The sequence below is a fragment of the Antrostomus carolinensis genome, unplaced genomic scaffold, assembly GCF_000700745.2.
Source record: "Antrostomus carolinensis isolate BGI_N321 unplaced genomic scaffold, ASM70074v2 scaffold3113, whole genome shotgun sequence".
NCBI lineage: Eukaryota > Metazoa > Chordata > Aves > Caprimulgiformes > Caprimulgidae > Antrostomus > Antrostomus carolinensis.
Genome location: NW_010307082.1, coordinates 6,305 through 22,299, shown reverse-complemented (window position 1 = coordinate 22,299; position 15,995 = coordinate 6,305). Strand labels below are relative to the sequence as shown.

The window sequence follows — 15,995 nt, the reverse complement described above, 5'->3', positions numbered from 1 at the left end:
CAAATTACTAAAAGCATTAAGTTGGAAAGCAATTCTCTAGAGATTTCTAAGTTTCCCAGAAAGTCCTCAAGCTGATATAAATCTTACCCAAAGGCATTCCTATGGGGGGGAGGAGAGGCTCAGCCCATCGCTGGTCCCAGAGGTCAGAAGTCTGCGATGGTGTCTTCCCTGATTTGTCTGTGATGGGATCTTCCCTGACATCCCCCTTTATTTGGGCTACTTTTATATTGTTTTTGCCTTCAAGGTGGAGCTTGAGTGACTCTAGTCATACTTTACCATGATTGGTAAAAACAGTTTCCTTTTTGAGGTAGAAGTTACCAAAATCTTACAGTGTATGCTCAGTAAGGGAGGTGGGGGGTTGTGAGCCAGGGGTATGTTTTGTGTTTTTATAATTGAAGGTCCACACAAGGGAGGTATTTGTCTAGGGGGTGGTCTGTCCAGGGTCGTATAGTATATCAGCTCCTTGGTGCCTGTGCATCTCTTCTGCAGTGATTACAGGGTTTGGAGGGACAGTCTTCACTTCTCCCCGCCCCCTGTATTGCTATGCAGCAACCTTGGAGGATTCTTCGCATAACAGTTGCATTTTTCCCCTGGGATCTTCTTCGACATTATACCTTTCCCTAGTGTGTGAACAAGGCCATTTTCTGATTTTTAAGTTACCTCCAGTAATTATTCCACAGCTGGTAACTGCTGAGTAGGTATTTCAGCCTCTCTTGATGGCTTCAGAATGGAGAAGACTTTGGCCATTACACACTGTTGAATGTAGGTAATTTAATTCAGTACCATTCTGAGGCACTAGCTGACAATCACAATTCTCTTTTCTTCTTTAATGCTGTACCTTATAAACAGCTTAAAGTGTCCTTAAAACAGTCAGATTTCATTTGTGGTCGAGAAATCTCTGCAAAGAGAAGCTATCTCCCCTCAGCCTAGTGAGGAAGGAAAGGAAGTGTATCCTCAAGCTCGTTGGAGGGCTCAGACACAAGGTATAGTGGGCACTGCTTATCTCTTCATCTGCTGAAGTAAGGGTCTGTGACAGAGCTTCTGCTTTTGCTGCAGTAAGGCCTGCTCAAGCCTCCCATGATGAGCTATGACTGCCTCTTAGCAGCTAGCATGTACCTTGGTGTAGAGGAGGATACTCCTTACTCGTAAAATCACTTTTCTGTATTTAAGAAATTATTGTACTGTTTTATGAGCCCAGTTTCTAAGGAGACAAGGCTTAGGCCATCCTGCTCTCTCTCACACTCCTACCTGTAGTATTTTTTTACCTTCTGGGTACTTTGAACCAGATATGAAGGAACAGGAGGGGGTTCATGGATATTAAATTACTGCAAGTTTCATGAAACTTGATAGCTGTATGGTGCAGAGCCTTAATTTGTACTGCCACCAAGAGAAAGGCTGAAATACCTGCTCAGCAGCTGCCTGCTCAGTAATTACCTCTTCTGCTTGGCTCAGACGGTGGCCAGGCAGCAGATGTGATTTTTTTAAGCCTGGGCAGCGCTGCTGCATAGCTAGATTGATCATAAAGGCACATAAAACAGCTCAGGGTTTTGGGAGATGTGTAGAAACAGGTAATGTGGTTTTCAATGTTTAACGAGACTGAGGTATTGGAGAACGATCTGGGAACACTGAGGGAATCTTGGGTTTTTGAGCAGGCTTTTGGAGATGTGAGAGATTAGAAGATGTATGTGGTGGAGTGATCATGGAGGGAGATAATTGCAGTAGGAGCATATACACAAATTTATATGAAGTCAAGCTTTATTCTGTTGCTTTTGAAACAACTTGGTTCATAGTTTTTTTAATATTTTAGAACAATTTTTTTCTTACAGAAAAAGGTTTTGAATGATAGGCAAATAATGCAGTGATACATGCTTAACATTTTTGTACACAATTATTCTCATACTTCATTCTCAGCACTCATCTTACCATTTTGTATAAGCAAGCAGCTTCAAGAACAAGTTTAAGAACAAGTAAGATGCAGCACAATAACAAGAAGTAGTCTGCATTGCTTTTTAGAAGTAAATCAGCACTACTGGTGAGACAAAATTAGCAAAAGTACAATACGAGAATTATATTTCATTTCTTCCTGTAGTACATCTAATTGACTGTATAAAACAATTACTGATAAACACATCTCATATGGACTGAGTATTCCTGGAAAAGTTAACCTTATCAAAGAGAGAAAAAATACAACTTAATTTATCAAAGTCCAATAATAATATTAATGGTTTCATGTTAATCCTTGTAAATTTTTGCTTAGTTTTTTCAGGATTTTTGTTTACTCATGTGTAAAACAGAAAAAATAAACAGGATTCGCCAATTTGTAAAGTCTTGTGCCTGTCCATCCATAAATAGCTTCCAATTACTTTGAAATAAACTGAGAACTCAGTACTGAGTTGAGAGTATTTAATACAGTCTGATCTTCTCTAATGCAGAAAAGCCTGGATAAGTCAGGTCTCCTTGTAAGGTGTTACCTATTTTGAAAGCTCTCTACTCAGTCAATGCAAAAAGGGCTCATCTTGAAGTAATCACTCTTCAATGTTTATGTTCCGGTTTCTTCTCTCTTGTTTTCATAGTTGTTATTAATATTGTACCTAAGGAACACCACGTGACAAAAATACGAGTAATCACATTTTTTTAATTGATACTAGGAAAAAATTCACCCTTTCTTAAGAATAGTTTCTATGTTGCTTAAAAAATGGGACTGTCTTCTTTTAAAACAAAAATAAAAAAGTGGGCCTAATCAGCTGTATTTATAAAGTGATTTATTTCATCCACTTAACTTGTAGATCCAACACAATCTTGTGATCCAAGGAACAAAAATTCTGACTGACATGGTTTTGTAACCCAGATCTTTGGTAGCAGGTAAAACAGGAAGGAGGCTCCTCAGAAATTGTTTTGACCATAAGCACACAGAATTGTTAGTTCATGTGTTCATGGGCGAATAATGTTGCATAACTACAAATCTACAATGTATCAGCTTCTTTCCCCCCCACCCCTTGTTCCTTTTTTTCTGAAGTGCAAATACGACTTTTGCTGGATATGCTTAGAAGAATGGAAGAAGCACAGCTCTTCCACTGGAGGCTATTACAGATGCACTCGCTATGAGGTTATTCAACATGTAGAGGAACAGTCTAAGGAGATGACAGTAGAGGTAACAAGTGTATATGTGTGTTTGAAAAATAGCACTAAGGCTGCAGTTTTCTATTTAGGATAAGTTTAATCAAAATTCTTCCCAACCCAAGTTCTAAATGGAAAAATGTAACCTTAAATATATCAAAGAGACAGAAATAAAACACTGCTTATTTATGGATGAAACATAAGATTTGGTTCTGCTTTCGGCTTCGGTAACAACCACTGGTTGACTTTACTCAAGTCATTTCACTTCTCTGTGCCATGGTTTCCTTCTGTGAAATGGGGATGCTGGTACCATAATTAGCTGCTCTGCATTACAGAAGACTTGCCTTAATTTTGGCACTTGGAAAGTCTGTTTAAACAGCATGCACCCACAGTGTATCGGCTCTTTGGTTACAGTATTTGAAGATTTGTGAATTTCAAAACTTACATTTGTCTCTTTCCTTACATGGCACTCATCAGCGCTGTGCACAATGCTTCATGAATAGTGGGAATAGAAGCAGTTGGTTATGTAATTATATCTAATGGTGATTGCTAAAGTAAATAATAAAATTTATCTTAGTTTGTTTCCTCATCATTTTCCAGGCGGAAAAGAAGCATAGAAGATTTCAAGAGCTTGATAGATTTATGCACTATTACACAAGATTTAAGAACCATGAACTTAGCTACCAGGTGTGGATCAAGTCATTTGTACTGATTTTTGTTTCTATTTTATTAATCAAAAAATAATTATCTTACTGTATTTTATTTATTTTCTTTTTCTAGTTAGAACAGCGCCTTCTAAAAACAGCCAAAGAAAAGATGGAACAGTTGAGTAGAGCTCTCAGTGGAAGTAAGTATTTGCTGTGATCTAATTTGAAATAAAATTAACTCTGTTATGGCTAAATTTTTTTTTTTTTTTTAATAGAGGTCACATCAGTTTGCTGTGTGATGTGATGACTCCAATACTAGAATTCATAAGCAGTGAATGAAAGCTAAATGTACAGTAGATCCTATCTATTCCAAAGACTCAAGGAAGAAAGTAGCACTAGCAAGGGAGAAGCTAATATTCTGTGCATACTTCTTTTAGTAAGAACACTGTGTAGCTATTGAGAACTTGCTGCTGTTTACTTGCAAAACATTTAACTGACTTGCACATAAAGTTTATTATTTTGGAGGAAAACTCTTACAGTAAAATAAATGCTGACACCAGCAGGAAAATAACTTCACGATGCTTGTATCATCTTACAGCTGAGGGAGGCTGTCCTGATACCACATTTATTGAAGATGCAGTACAAGAGCTTCTAAAAACTCGCCGCATTCTTAAGTGTTCTTATCCATACGGATTCTTTCTGGAGCCTAAAAGCACAAAGAAAGAAATATTTGAACTTATGCAGGTAATACATCCCTATGTCTTGCTTTTTTAATGTTTCTCTTTTTTTATATTACTAGTTATCCATGTCTTTTTGCTGTTCTTGTATTGTAAAACTGATACACCTGTTTTATATTTGTAACAAAGTTGAAAATTTAATGCATTTTTCTTACTCAGTGACACAGTAGCTTTTAGTTCAATTTTAAAATGAATGAATAGCAACACTTCACTGCAGAATGAAAGGGATAAGGACAGGTGGAAAGGAGGAGAAAGTTATTTACTGTTAACTTGCTTTTCTGAAGATAATATTTACCTTCAGACTTCATCTCCTTTGCTAGCTCCTCTATGCTGTCTTTTTTTTTGTCTAACAAGTGGGTGGGGACAAAACTGAGGGAGTAGCTGGGTGGTGGTGGCATCAGCAGCAGAGGCTGCTGCCTTCTTTCCTTTCCTTTAGGGCCCCCAAATATGTTCACTATGTGTGGGTACAGGGAATCCCTGCTCCAAGCTGGAGGACAGCATGTAGGTTGGTAAAAGGGTAAGCTAGAAGGGCAGACATTTGGGGGTATTTTGGTATTTCAAATGGTATTTTCAGGAAAGTGGATATCATTCTGCTCAGTATTTATGGTGTAGAGCTCCGCCTGGTTTTCAATTCACTGTAAAATTATTTGATTCTGTGTTTATTAACTATTGCAGACAGACCTAGAAATGGTCACTGAAGACCTTGCACAGAAAGTGAATAGGCCTTACCTTCGGACTCCTCGCCATAAAATCATCCGTGCAGCTTGTCTTGTACAGCAGAAGCGGCAAGAGTTCCTGGCATCTGTGGCCCGTGGTGTTGCTCCTGCAGATTCACCAGAAGCTCCCAGGCGCAGGTAATCCAGACAAAATACTGTGCAAGTCAGAAAAGTTTATTGATAGCTGCTGTCGTTCTTTGACAGTTAAGGTAAAATGGAGCTGATAAATGTGGTAGTTGTAAATCACCAGGGAGCTGACATTTTCTTGGACGTGTGATCCTTGTGAAATTACAGCTTTCACTGAGAAAAAGTGTGTTTTAGAATCACTGTTCTGTATGTTGCAACCTAAATTGCTTCCCTGTTTGTAATATCTTAATAGTTAGATGTCATGGCTTCCATTTAACTTCTTTCCTTCAAGATTGTCACTAAATACATGGTATGCTCCAAAAATCTCTAAGTATTTGCTTAAAAATATTGAGCAGTTCTGGAATAGTCAACAATTTAATTCTAGGTTTTTCTAAATTAATCTTGAGGTAAGAATTAAAGCAGAAGACTTGTTAAGTTTAGAGAGTTACAATTGCACTAGTTTTTAGATGTTGATAGGTTTTGAAGTTCTGGAGGTTGTTCATATTTTGTTCTATTTCTAAACTTCATGATATTTCTCTTCATTTTATAGCTTTGCTGGTGGAACATGGGATTGGGAATATTTAGGATTTGCATCCCCCGAGGTAAACTATTTCTTATTCTTTTTTAAACTTAGTTCTGCATATTCTAGAAACACAGGTATGATCACAATCTGCATGAAGAGCTTCCTTATTTTGATTCAAAGCATTTCAAGTTGATTTAAGCTTACCGTTTTATTTATTTCACAATAGAAGGAAATATATGCTTAGCTAATTGTGCAATGACTCTAAAAAGTGCCTCTAATATGGCTATAATTATTTAGATTGGCATTAGACAAGCTATGTCATATTCATCATTTGCCAAGTACATAACCAGTTTTAAAATTGTATATAAACTGGTGTCTATGTGCTGGGAAAACTTCAAGTGATAAATACAGGAAATTGTGTAGATTACTTTTGAATGAAACATCAGTTCAGCAGAATTTGAAAAAATGTCTATGAAGTTTCCATCCTTCTGTAGCAATCCAACAAAAACATACAGGCATACACCTAAATACTGTTAACTGTTTAAAATGTTTCTATTTTTATATGTAGTGAAGCAGGATGGAAATTGCATAGTCAGATGAGATTAACTTCTACTTAACTAAGAATGAAAATTACAATTTTTAATGTGAATATTCTACTGTCTGTATATAGGAAAGAGTAAATAACTTTCAAGACTCTGCACTAAAATACAAGAAGCTTCCTATAAAGTTTTCCTTTATCATCTTAATTTTTAGTTGATATTTTGAGAACATTAGATTAAAGCATTCAGTTAGGAAGGAAACTTCATTTCAACATTTCCTTCGTGCTGTTTTCTTTCTAGCTAGTCATTTTAAAGCATCCTGGAAAACTCCATGTACTTTTTATATATATTTCCTTTGCTATTGTTGTTGGCGAGCATCGTGCTGGTGAGAAAATAGCTTGCTTCTCTACAAAAGATAAATTTGCTTGTCCTGTCTAGTTCCTCTGGTCCTTTCTTTTTAAATAATTACCCGTTTGATAATATCAAACTCATTGTGATGTTACTGTACCATCAGTGAAACTAGCTATGAGAAAAAGCTGGTAAGAAATATGCTGATGAGCTGTTCAGCAGTAGATGTCATTGCAGTCATGCTTACATGATTGCTTGAGTTTTTATGATTTGCCTAAATGTGGCACTGTATGATGCAACTTGGTTTCTTTGCTATCAAGGATACTTGCAACCACCTGTGCTAAAGGAATTTTGTAAAATTAATAATGTTCATCTTTGTTTATTTTAGTGAATTTCACTACAGATTTTTTTACATAGAGCTATACTTTTACTGACAAGTAGTAGAATGTCTGTGTATACCAGATTATTACAGAAAACAAAATCTTACTAGTTTTAGCAAGGAATGCTGCTTATTGTAGACCATTGTGTGAAACCATGGTGTTCTTACCCAATAAAATTAAAACTCGTTTTTTTCACATGCATAATATTGTTCCAAGTAATCAGAAATAATATTTTATCAGCAGTAATCAGGATACCTTTCTAAAGGTTAGAAAGCAACCAAAAGTTAAATGGCTGTCGGTAAAATCTGTGGTTTTATTGCAAACAGATAACAGAGAAGATCTTATATGACTAATAATCTTAGTGTTCAGTGATCACTTCTCATTATTCCTTATCCAATTCATAGTCATATAATCATGTATTTTTTAAAATAATTCCGTTAGATTGTTTCATATCAAGATTTAATTTCTGTTGTTTGAAGTGCTGCTTTCCATGTGGGAAATCCTTGAGCTCCCTAGGAGCTGGAAGAATATTTTAGAAAAGAATCACTTCGTGTTTGCCCTGGTTTTTATGCTGTTCCGTAGGCTAACAAGCATCTACTACTAACCACTGCTGAAGACAGAATATTGGGCTAAATGAACCTTTTGTCTGGCCCAGTACAGCTATTTTTATGTTTTTCATGGATCTTCTTACATAGATAAAAATCTGCCCACAGTGATCATTTTGTGACTATTCTTTTTTGTCTTGCATATGTTATTATGCATAAGAATTTGGTCTGAAACACTTAATGGAAAGACAACATACCATCATAATACCATCAAAATTAATAAGGTCATTGTGTAAGGGAAATTACAATCCCGGATTTAAGTTTTAAATACTTGAGATGTTGAGATATTCCAGGATGAAGAGTTAAGGTAAGAAAGGAAAGCTAATAGTAATGTTATCTTTCCCAAGTCATTTGGCCAAATGAAGCCTTTGGATTGCAGATTTCCCAACCTGAGGCTTAGGGAAGAAAACAGCAATATTCTTTTCCGAAGAGCTCGTACCTGTGTGTGTATGTTTGTTGCCCTGTGTAAATGAAGAGAGATCTTACCTACACAGTCAGGTACAAGTGTCAGCTGTACCAATCAGAAAGCATATCTGGAAATTTGCCTTCAAGCATGAAATTGGTCTTAATATTAGGAAACTCATGGAAACCAAAATGTTTATTTCCAAGTTGAAATAGCATCCAGTGGCATCCTGGCCTGTATCAGAAACAGCGTGGCCAGCAGGACCAGGGAAGTCATCCTTCCCCTGTACTCAGCACTGGTGAGGCCGCACCTTGAATAGTGTGTCCAGTTTTGGGCCCCTCATTACAAGAAGGACATTGAGGCACTGGAGCATGTCCAGAGAAGGGCAACAAAGCTGGTGAAGGGGCTGGAGAACAAGCCTTATGAGGCTTGAGGGAACCATCAGCTGAGGGAACTGGGGTTGTTTAGTCTAGAGAAGAGGAGGCTGAGGGGAGACCTAATTGCTGTCTACAGCTACCTGAAAGGAGGTTGTAGTGAGGCGGGTGTGTGTCTTTTCTCCCAGGTAACTAGTGATAGAACAAGAGGAAATGGCCTCAAGTTGTGCCAAGTGAGATACAGATTGGATGTCAGGAAGTACTTCTTGACTGAAAGGGTTCTCAGGCACTGGAATGGGCTGCCTAGGGAGGTGGTTGAGTCACCTTCCCTGGAGGTGTTTAAAAGACGTGTAGTTGGGGTGCTCAGAAATTTGGTTTAGTAGTAGATAGGTACCGTTGAACTTGATGATCTCAAAGGTTTTTTCCAACAAAATGATTCTATGATTCTAAGTATTAAGATAATTAACCCATGGGATGTTACTTTGTTGTGGCTAAAAGTGAGTCTTTTCCATGAATGTTATATAAACTGTCTTTGGTAAATACACACAACATGAGAAATTACAGGCTGCAGGAGTTAAAATCTGTATGGTATGGTTCATTAGCAGCTCAAGTTAGGCAAAAATAGAGGAGATTTGTATTTCATGGAATAAAAATCCATCAAAGACTTTTCAGTAGAAGAGTATCAGCTCTGGCTTAAGAAGTTCCCGAGCGATAGTGTCCTGGAGGCTGGGAAAAATAGAACAAGTCCTGGTGTATGTCTGCCAGCTTTCTGTAGTTTTCCATAAGTTATTTTCAACTGGCAATTGCTGGCAACGGGAACTCTGAAATAAGCTATTGGTCTAATTCAGAATAATTGGTTTTATGTTCTAAATTCACTAGGTTTATATTTATTAAAAAGTGTGTCGGTATATGTGTATATAAAGTTTGGCATCAAAGGTTTTAGACAAAAAAAAAGTTTACTTGGAATTCTTTACAAAGGGAGATTGCAAGTATTAAAATGCCAGTAATATGTCAAGTATTTTTCTTTGCTAATTCATTATTTTATAGATTTAGAATTACCTTGGAACTTTTTTTATTTATGTTAATAAGTGCATGATACAACATGCAATTTATTTTTCTGAAAGCAGGTGATTTTATAATAAACATATAAAATCACACATTTTTTTATAAAAATGTAATGCTTGTTATATCAGAAAAATATTACTGCATGCTGCCCTGTATTTTGTAACCTTTGGTTTATGCAGGAATATGCTGAATTTCAGTATCGGAGGAGGCACAGACAGCGCCGACGAGGAGACATGCACAGTCTGCTGAGTAATACTCCAGATCCTGATGACCCCAGTGAGAGTACCTTAGGTATGTTCCTGCCTCGGGCTGACTTTTCTCTTCCTGCTTCAGAAATTAGTAGTAGTGACCACAGTGTTTGTTTTTCCTGTGGATACACTTTTTAAAGGTTTCAAATACATTGCTGTATTTTCCAGGATGCAACGTAAAGGGTTATTTTTATATGGGATCTTAGAAATGTTGCTGACTTCATTGTGGCTGTTCCTCTTTTTAAAGAGAAATGGGTTGATTTTCCTGCTAAGAACACCTCAGCTATTTAGAGCAGGTTTGCTCTTCTGAAGAAATTTTGAAGAGCACATACTTCATATGACAGTCTTATCTACATATCAGCTCTTTTATACCAATTAAAAGGATCAGTTGTGCATAAAGAGCATAGAAGAGGGTTCCCCTGTTACAGGCCTGCTCAAAAATAGTCATAGGGCTGTATTCCAAAACCCTGCTCAGAAACTCCTGTGTTGGCAAAGAGAGACAGAAAACAAGGTGACACGGGCTATGACTTCCAGCATGCTGATCTTCTGAGCAGTGCTGCAGCTGGTAGTGCAGTCCCTTAAGGTCACTGTAACTTGGCTGTCTGGGCTGTCTCCGTTCCACCAGAAGCTTTTGCAAAGGTACAAAAATAGCTCGAATCCAAATCATACTCTGACGCTGTTTCTTCAGAGCTGCCAGTTGTGTGCTCGGTCTCTAAGCCATGCTGCACAAACTCTCATCTCTGTGTCTCATGAACTTAAGCCCTATACATAGCTTGTCCTTTAAAATGAGAAATCCTTTACTGAGGAGAAATAAACAATTTCATTCTTTATTTTCGAAACAGTAAAAAGAATTTTGGTGTGCTTTGGGCGTTCCCTATTACAAGTAAAATGCAAAACCATCGTGTTAGTTTGAGGACTAGAATTTGACTGAACACTTGGATACTGCAGTGATGACCAGTGCATATTGTTAAAGCATGCATGAGAGAATTAGTTAGTCTCACCTCATTTCATTTTGAGTTTTGAAGTAGAAAATTCCATTTTCAAAAGTCAAAAGAGTTACGTTTATTTTTATTACAGAACAATTTTTATGGAAACAGCATTTCACTTCTTTTTTTGTTGGTTGTTTTAAGAAAACATCAATATCAGTAATTGCTGAGGTATACGCTAATGACTCTTAATTGTGCTGCAATGTTGCATTACAAATTAATGTAATGTTAACTTTACAGCTGAGTTGTTGTCTTTGAAAGAATAGAGAAATTAGCAAACTTTGGTTGTAATCCAGCTGTAAATGTATCCTGTATCGTGTCCATCTGCAGTATTGTTCAGGACTTTCCATAAATCCTATGTGTGCCTTAGAGGCTCGTGCTCCTGATGGCATACTCTGTCCTTTCAAAGAGAAGAAGAAGGGTATTGAGAGCAGAAAGGCACAAATGACCCAACCAAGCAGTCACTTCTGAAACAGTGGGACTGGTGTTTTGGCACTGTGTAAGAGTTGGTGAGGAAGGAGTGTTTTGGATTATTTAGTACAGAGTGAATAAAGGAGTAAAATTATACAGCTGGAATCCAGAAGGAAGGAAGAGATTCCATCAGTAAATCAGCTTTCTCACTGGTTCTTCAACTGTTTTTGTTTCAATTGCCCAAACAGACACTCAGGAAGGTGGCAGTAGTAGAAGACATGGCACCTCCATGGTGAGTTCAGCTTCTATGGGTATTCTGCACAGCTCTTCACTTCATGACTATACCCCTGTCAGTCGCTCTGAAAACCAGGATTCTCTTCAGGTATCTCCCCTAATCTCTTTTCCATTCTCTCTGCTTTGCTTGCCTTCCTCTGCTCTACTTTTCTGTGTTATTTTATCTCTGCAAATTTTCTTAATTCATCAATGGGAAAGGAAGAATCTAGGACAACAAACTGTACGTTCACACTGGTAAGAACTGCTACACAATCACCAATGTAACAATAGTCACCTTTTAAATTCCGTTGTCAACTGTGTCAGTAAAAATTGATTGTGATAAATGACATCTAGGAATAATGAATGAATTTCAGATTTGAGCCCAGATTACTTTTAATCCAAAATGTGTAACAAGATGGAAGTTTTATCCTGAAAACAACCTTATGTATTTCCACAGGCTCTGAGTTCTTTGGATGAAGATGACCCAAACATCCTGCTAGCTATTCAGTTATCATTACAAGAATCTGGCTTGGCTATAGATGAAGAAACTAGAGACTTTCTAAATAATGAGGCATCTTTAGGAGCAATAGGTACCTCTTTGCCTACAAGACTGGACTCTGCTCCCATAAGTATAGATAACCCAAGAGGCGCTTTAAGCAGCTCTGAGCTGTTAGAACTTGGTGACAGTCTGATGAGACTAGGTGCAGGTAACGATCCTTTTTCAGCTGATCGTCTTCATTCACATCCCTGCAGCGATATAAGAAGTGGATTATACTCAACATCTAGTGACGCTGATTCCAGCAGTCAAGACCCCAATACCAATGAAAATCTACTTGGAAATATTATGGCCTGGTTTCATGACATGAACCCACAGAGTATTGCTCTGATCCCCTCAACAAGTACAGAAACAGATGAGGATTCACAGCAGCCCAGTACTGAAGATGGGTCAGCAGGCCAACCAAATCTTATAGACATGGGGCTGGAGCCTCAGGAAGAGCATGCACTGTTTGAGGATGCACTCAAAAACGAAGGCAGAGGAACCCAAACAGAGGAAGGCACTTCTGAAGAAAACATTATTCCAGGTGAAACAATATCACAAAGTGGTGATAATAACAGGGAGGTAACAAGCACCCTGGATGCTGCAGGAGATGCTTCAAGTCAGACTCCTCAAACCTCAAGTGAATGGATTGAACATGTGCATCTAGTATGAATAAAAACTAAATCTGGAGTAAATGAATGGCAGTGACAGATGGTACAGTTTGTGGAGTAAGCATTAAGGGGGCTTTGATCCACATAATTACAGCTCAGTTGTAACCACTGACGTAACAGATATTTAGGAGTTCTCTTGAATTGTAGTTCTTTATAATAATGTGAACCTTTCAAGGAATATCCTTTGCATTTAATTAGGTAGTACTTGCCTTCTTGCTCTCAAGAAAAAGGAATAAGTAGGTTGTATTCCACATTCCTAATACAATGCAGCATCTGTTTAGCCTTAGGTTGATGATCCTTAACTTGAAAGTACGGATTAAAGGCTTACACTGATTATTTTGGTTGGTTTTCCTAAGAAATAGTTTATTCCATTTTTTAGAACTCATTCTTTCATCAAAATAACGTTTTGCAATTCATTTGCATTTTGTTTTTGTTTTCCATAACTTTTCCTTACTCATTTTTCATTTTTGTCAGCAGTGTGAACAGAGGTATTTAATGCTTCTCTTTAGTACTGCTCCAGGAACAAGTTTTAGGGGATATTCTTTCCCATTAAAATCAAAGATTTTTTCATGTCTATTTACAGTCCAGATGTGCCAAACTGTGAATAGTTATCTGGCAGTAGCCTAACGAAACAGTGCAGTGTTACTCTGTCAAACTAATCCCATGATTCTTAGCAGTGAAAGAAACCACTGGGTAGCATTGCTTCTCTAAATTTAACTGGCATGTGTTGCCATGGTGACTGCATTTAATTAAATGTAGCCTGTATCTTAAGTTAATAAAACCTAATGCTGCTGTTAAACAGTTATTTTAAATAATAAAATACAGTGAGTTAGCAACAGCTGTGCTGTATTTTAAAAGACACTTTAATGGAAGTGCAATCATAGTTCTTTGTTTTCATAATTCTACAAAGCATTCTATGCACTAATAGTGCAATTACTTTTAATGATAACATTTTATAAAAATATAAGAATACAGAATTTTCATATGTTAGCCAGTCCCACAATTAAAGTTCAGATAACACATTCTGCTCAACATGTTATGGTGCCTTTGCCTAACCCAACTGGATAGTTGCCACAGTTAAACAAGTAATTCAAATTCAGTGTCTGTTCTGGAGTAACTATGCTATTAATTGCAAAGACCTCCATAAAACCACCCATGGCCTTGCCTTTACAGTAAATAACTAAATGTTCAGTCAGTGTTTTTGCATAAACAAAACACTGCTAGGTATTTGTTCAATTGCACAATATTCATTTGCTGTGTGATTACTGTTTAGTGTAAAAAAAAATAAATAAAATTTAAAAAAAACACCACAAAAACCCCTTTTCCTAGTTGTTGTACCGTGAAAAAAAATACTGGTTTTAGATTTGCTTAAAAGCATCGATCTACAGTTAGTGAGATAAAATGGTACAGTATGTAATTACAACTAGAGTAAGTTGTTGAAATGGCTGTTTTAATTACATATAATCAAAGCTTGTCAAAGCAGGAGCAAATTACATACACTCCACTTTAGGTTTTGCTAAACTGTTACCAGAGATTTGTTGATATGATATAAAAGTTTATTACTACTGAGTGTGTATAGGCAAGTGTCATGATAGCCAGGTTTGTGTATTGATTACTGTGAGTTCAAGTGAGTGTTTTGGTAACTAATTCATGCAAATCCAGCCCTTGAACCTTGCAGTCACAAGGTTTATATTAGTAAAAAAATGAAATAAGAATATTTTACCCTTGCCCCATAAAAACCTAGTTCATTTTGCAAGCATATGTAGAGAGAATGGAATAGAATAGTCTCAGATCATTTTCCAGCTTTTCCTCTAGCCGCCCTACTCCTGACATAATCATGAACCTCTGGACATCTTTGGAAAATACCTATTTTAAATTTTCTATGGTATAAAATCATTCAACTAAAACAGCTCTTCATGAACTGTCATCATGAATTGGTCTGAAAGTTGTTTACCTCACATAGCTTTCTTGAATTATAATTTCTGAATAGAAAGAGTCTCACAAAAAGATTGTGTATTGCATTGAGATGTCTTGCAGAGTTACAGTAAGATACGTAAGAGTGCTCTCTGTGAAGATAGTGAAGTTTGTGGGTTCTGGTTTTTTGTAATTTGGTTAGGTTGTGCAGTATATCCATTGTTTCCGTGTTACTCTTATGAGCATGAAATTAGCCTATTAAATTTGTATTCTTGGTACTTATTTTAACACCATAGTCATTGACTTTACAATTCAAAAATAAAGTTTGGCAAGACTATTTTGTAAACCTGTTAATTTTATAATGTAAAAAAATTACTCTAACCTTGAATTGTTATTTGCACTTTCATAGTCTATACTTGATACATTCCCACTTTATATACAAGTAGGATACTACAACCATGTAGATGTTTGGCCAAACGAATGCTGTTAATAATATGTAAAATTCTTTGATTAAACATTTATTACTTAAACTAATTCCATTCTGTCTCATTACATCTTAGACTTACAGTATCAGATTCTTAAGACTGATGACATTTTTATGATTTGTCCAGTCCTGTGGCAGATTAGCTGGGGACCATATAGTAAGTTGAAAGTTTTGATTTGTAAATATAAGGTACCTATATTCATTAAGCTTTGAAAACAAAATCTAAAATAGACAATTTTGTCTTAATTGCTACAGCCGTATTGTGCACTTGTTTTGTGTGAAGACTAATGCCTTGTCATTACAAATAGTGGTGCTAAAGAGAGTGGGGGGACTAATTTTTGAGGAGGAGTCTGTTAATTAGTGTTACTGAAGTGCCACTTAATATCCAGTCTCTGTTGTTACCAGGAAATTCCAGAGTGCCTCTGTTATGTCAACAGGCACTGAATTATTCTGTTCATTGTTACAGTAATTTAATTAGCTTCCTCCAACAAGCATGACAAAATGCTGGAGAGCTTCTAAAATCTAATGTACAAAGTTGGATTAGTCACTGCAAAGCACTTTCCATCACCTGTTGCTATGGTGTCACTGCGTATACAGCAAATAGCAAGTACTGAGTTGTACTGACATCATAAGTAGCACAAGAGAGATTTCTTGTTTTATGGCAGCTAGAACATACTAATAAACAAATTTAAAACATACTTTCTGAAGGGTTCAGAATCACAACAATAGGCTTCAAAATCAGACAGCCCCACAGCCCAGTTTGAGGTCTGTTTATCAAGGCCAGTTCCACTATTGCCGCCTTCTTCTCTTCCCCTCTCCCAGCACACCCAAGGCATCTCACTGTAATACTCGTGGAGGCTGGTAAGAGTGGAAGCCAAACACGGATACAA

The 15,995-nt window shown here is 36.9% G+C and overlaps 1 protein-coding gene across 1 annotated transcript in view; it reads left to right on the top strand.

Moving 5' to 3' along the window:
• Nucleotides 1-15,063, top strand: part of ANKIB1 (ankyrin repeat and IBR domain containing 1) — a gene marked incomplete at its 5' end in the record, with an annotated part of 42,124 nt that extends 27,061 nt beyond the window's left edge. Inside the window, 9 exons of the mRNA XM_010165298.2 lie at nucleotides 3,017-3,151; nucleotides 3,718-3,804; nucleotides 3,898-3,964; nucleotides 4,363-4,508; nucleotides 5,177-5,355; nucleotides 5,894-5,945; nucleotides 9,760-9,871; nucleotides 11,474-11,607; nucleotides 11,956-15,063. Coding sequence (XP_010163600.1) covers nucleotides 3,017-3,151; nucleotides 3,718-3,804; nucleotides 3,898-3,964; nucleotides 4,363-4,508; nucleotides 5,177-5,355; nucleotides 5,894-5,945; nucleotides 9,760-9,871; nucleotides 11,474-11,607; nucleotides 11,956-12,708 — 1,665 coding nt within the window. The remainder of the gene's footprint in view (nucleotides 1-3,016; nucleotides 3,152-3,717; nucleotides 3,805-3,897; nucleotides 3,965-4,362; nucleotides 4,509-5,176; nucleotides 5,356-5,893; nucleotides 5,946-9,759; nucleotides 9,872-11,473; nucleotides 11,608-11,955) is intronic.
• Nucleotides 15,064-15,995: the final 932 nt, after the last annotated feature.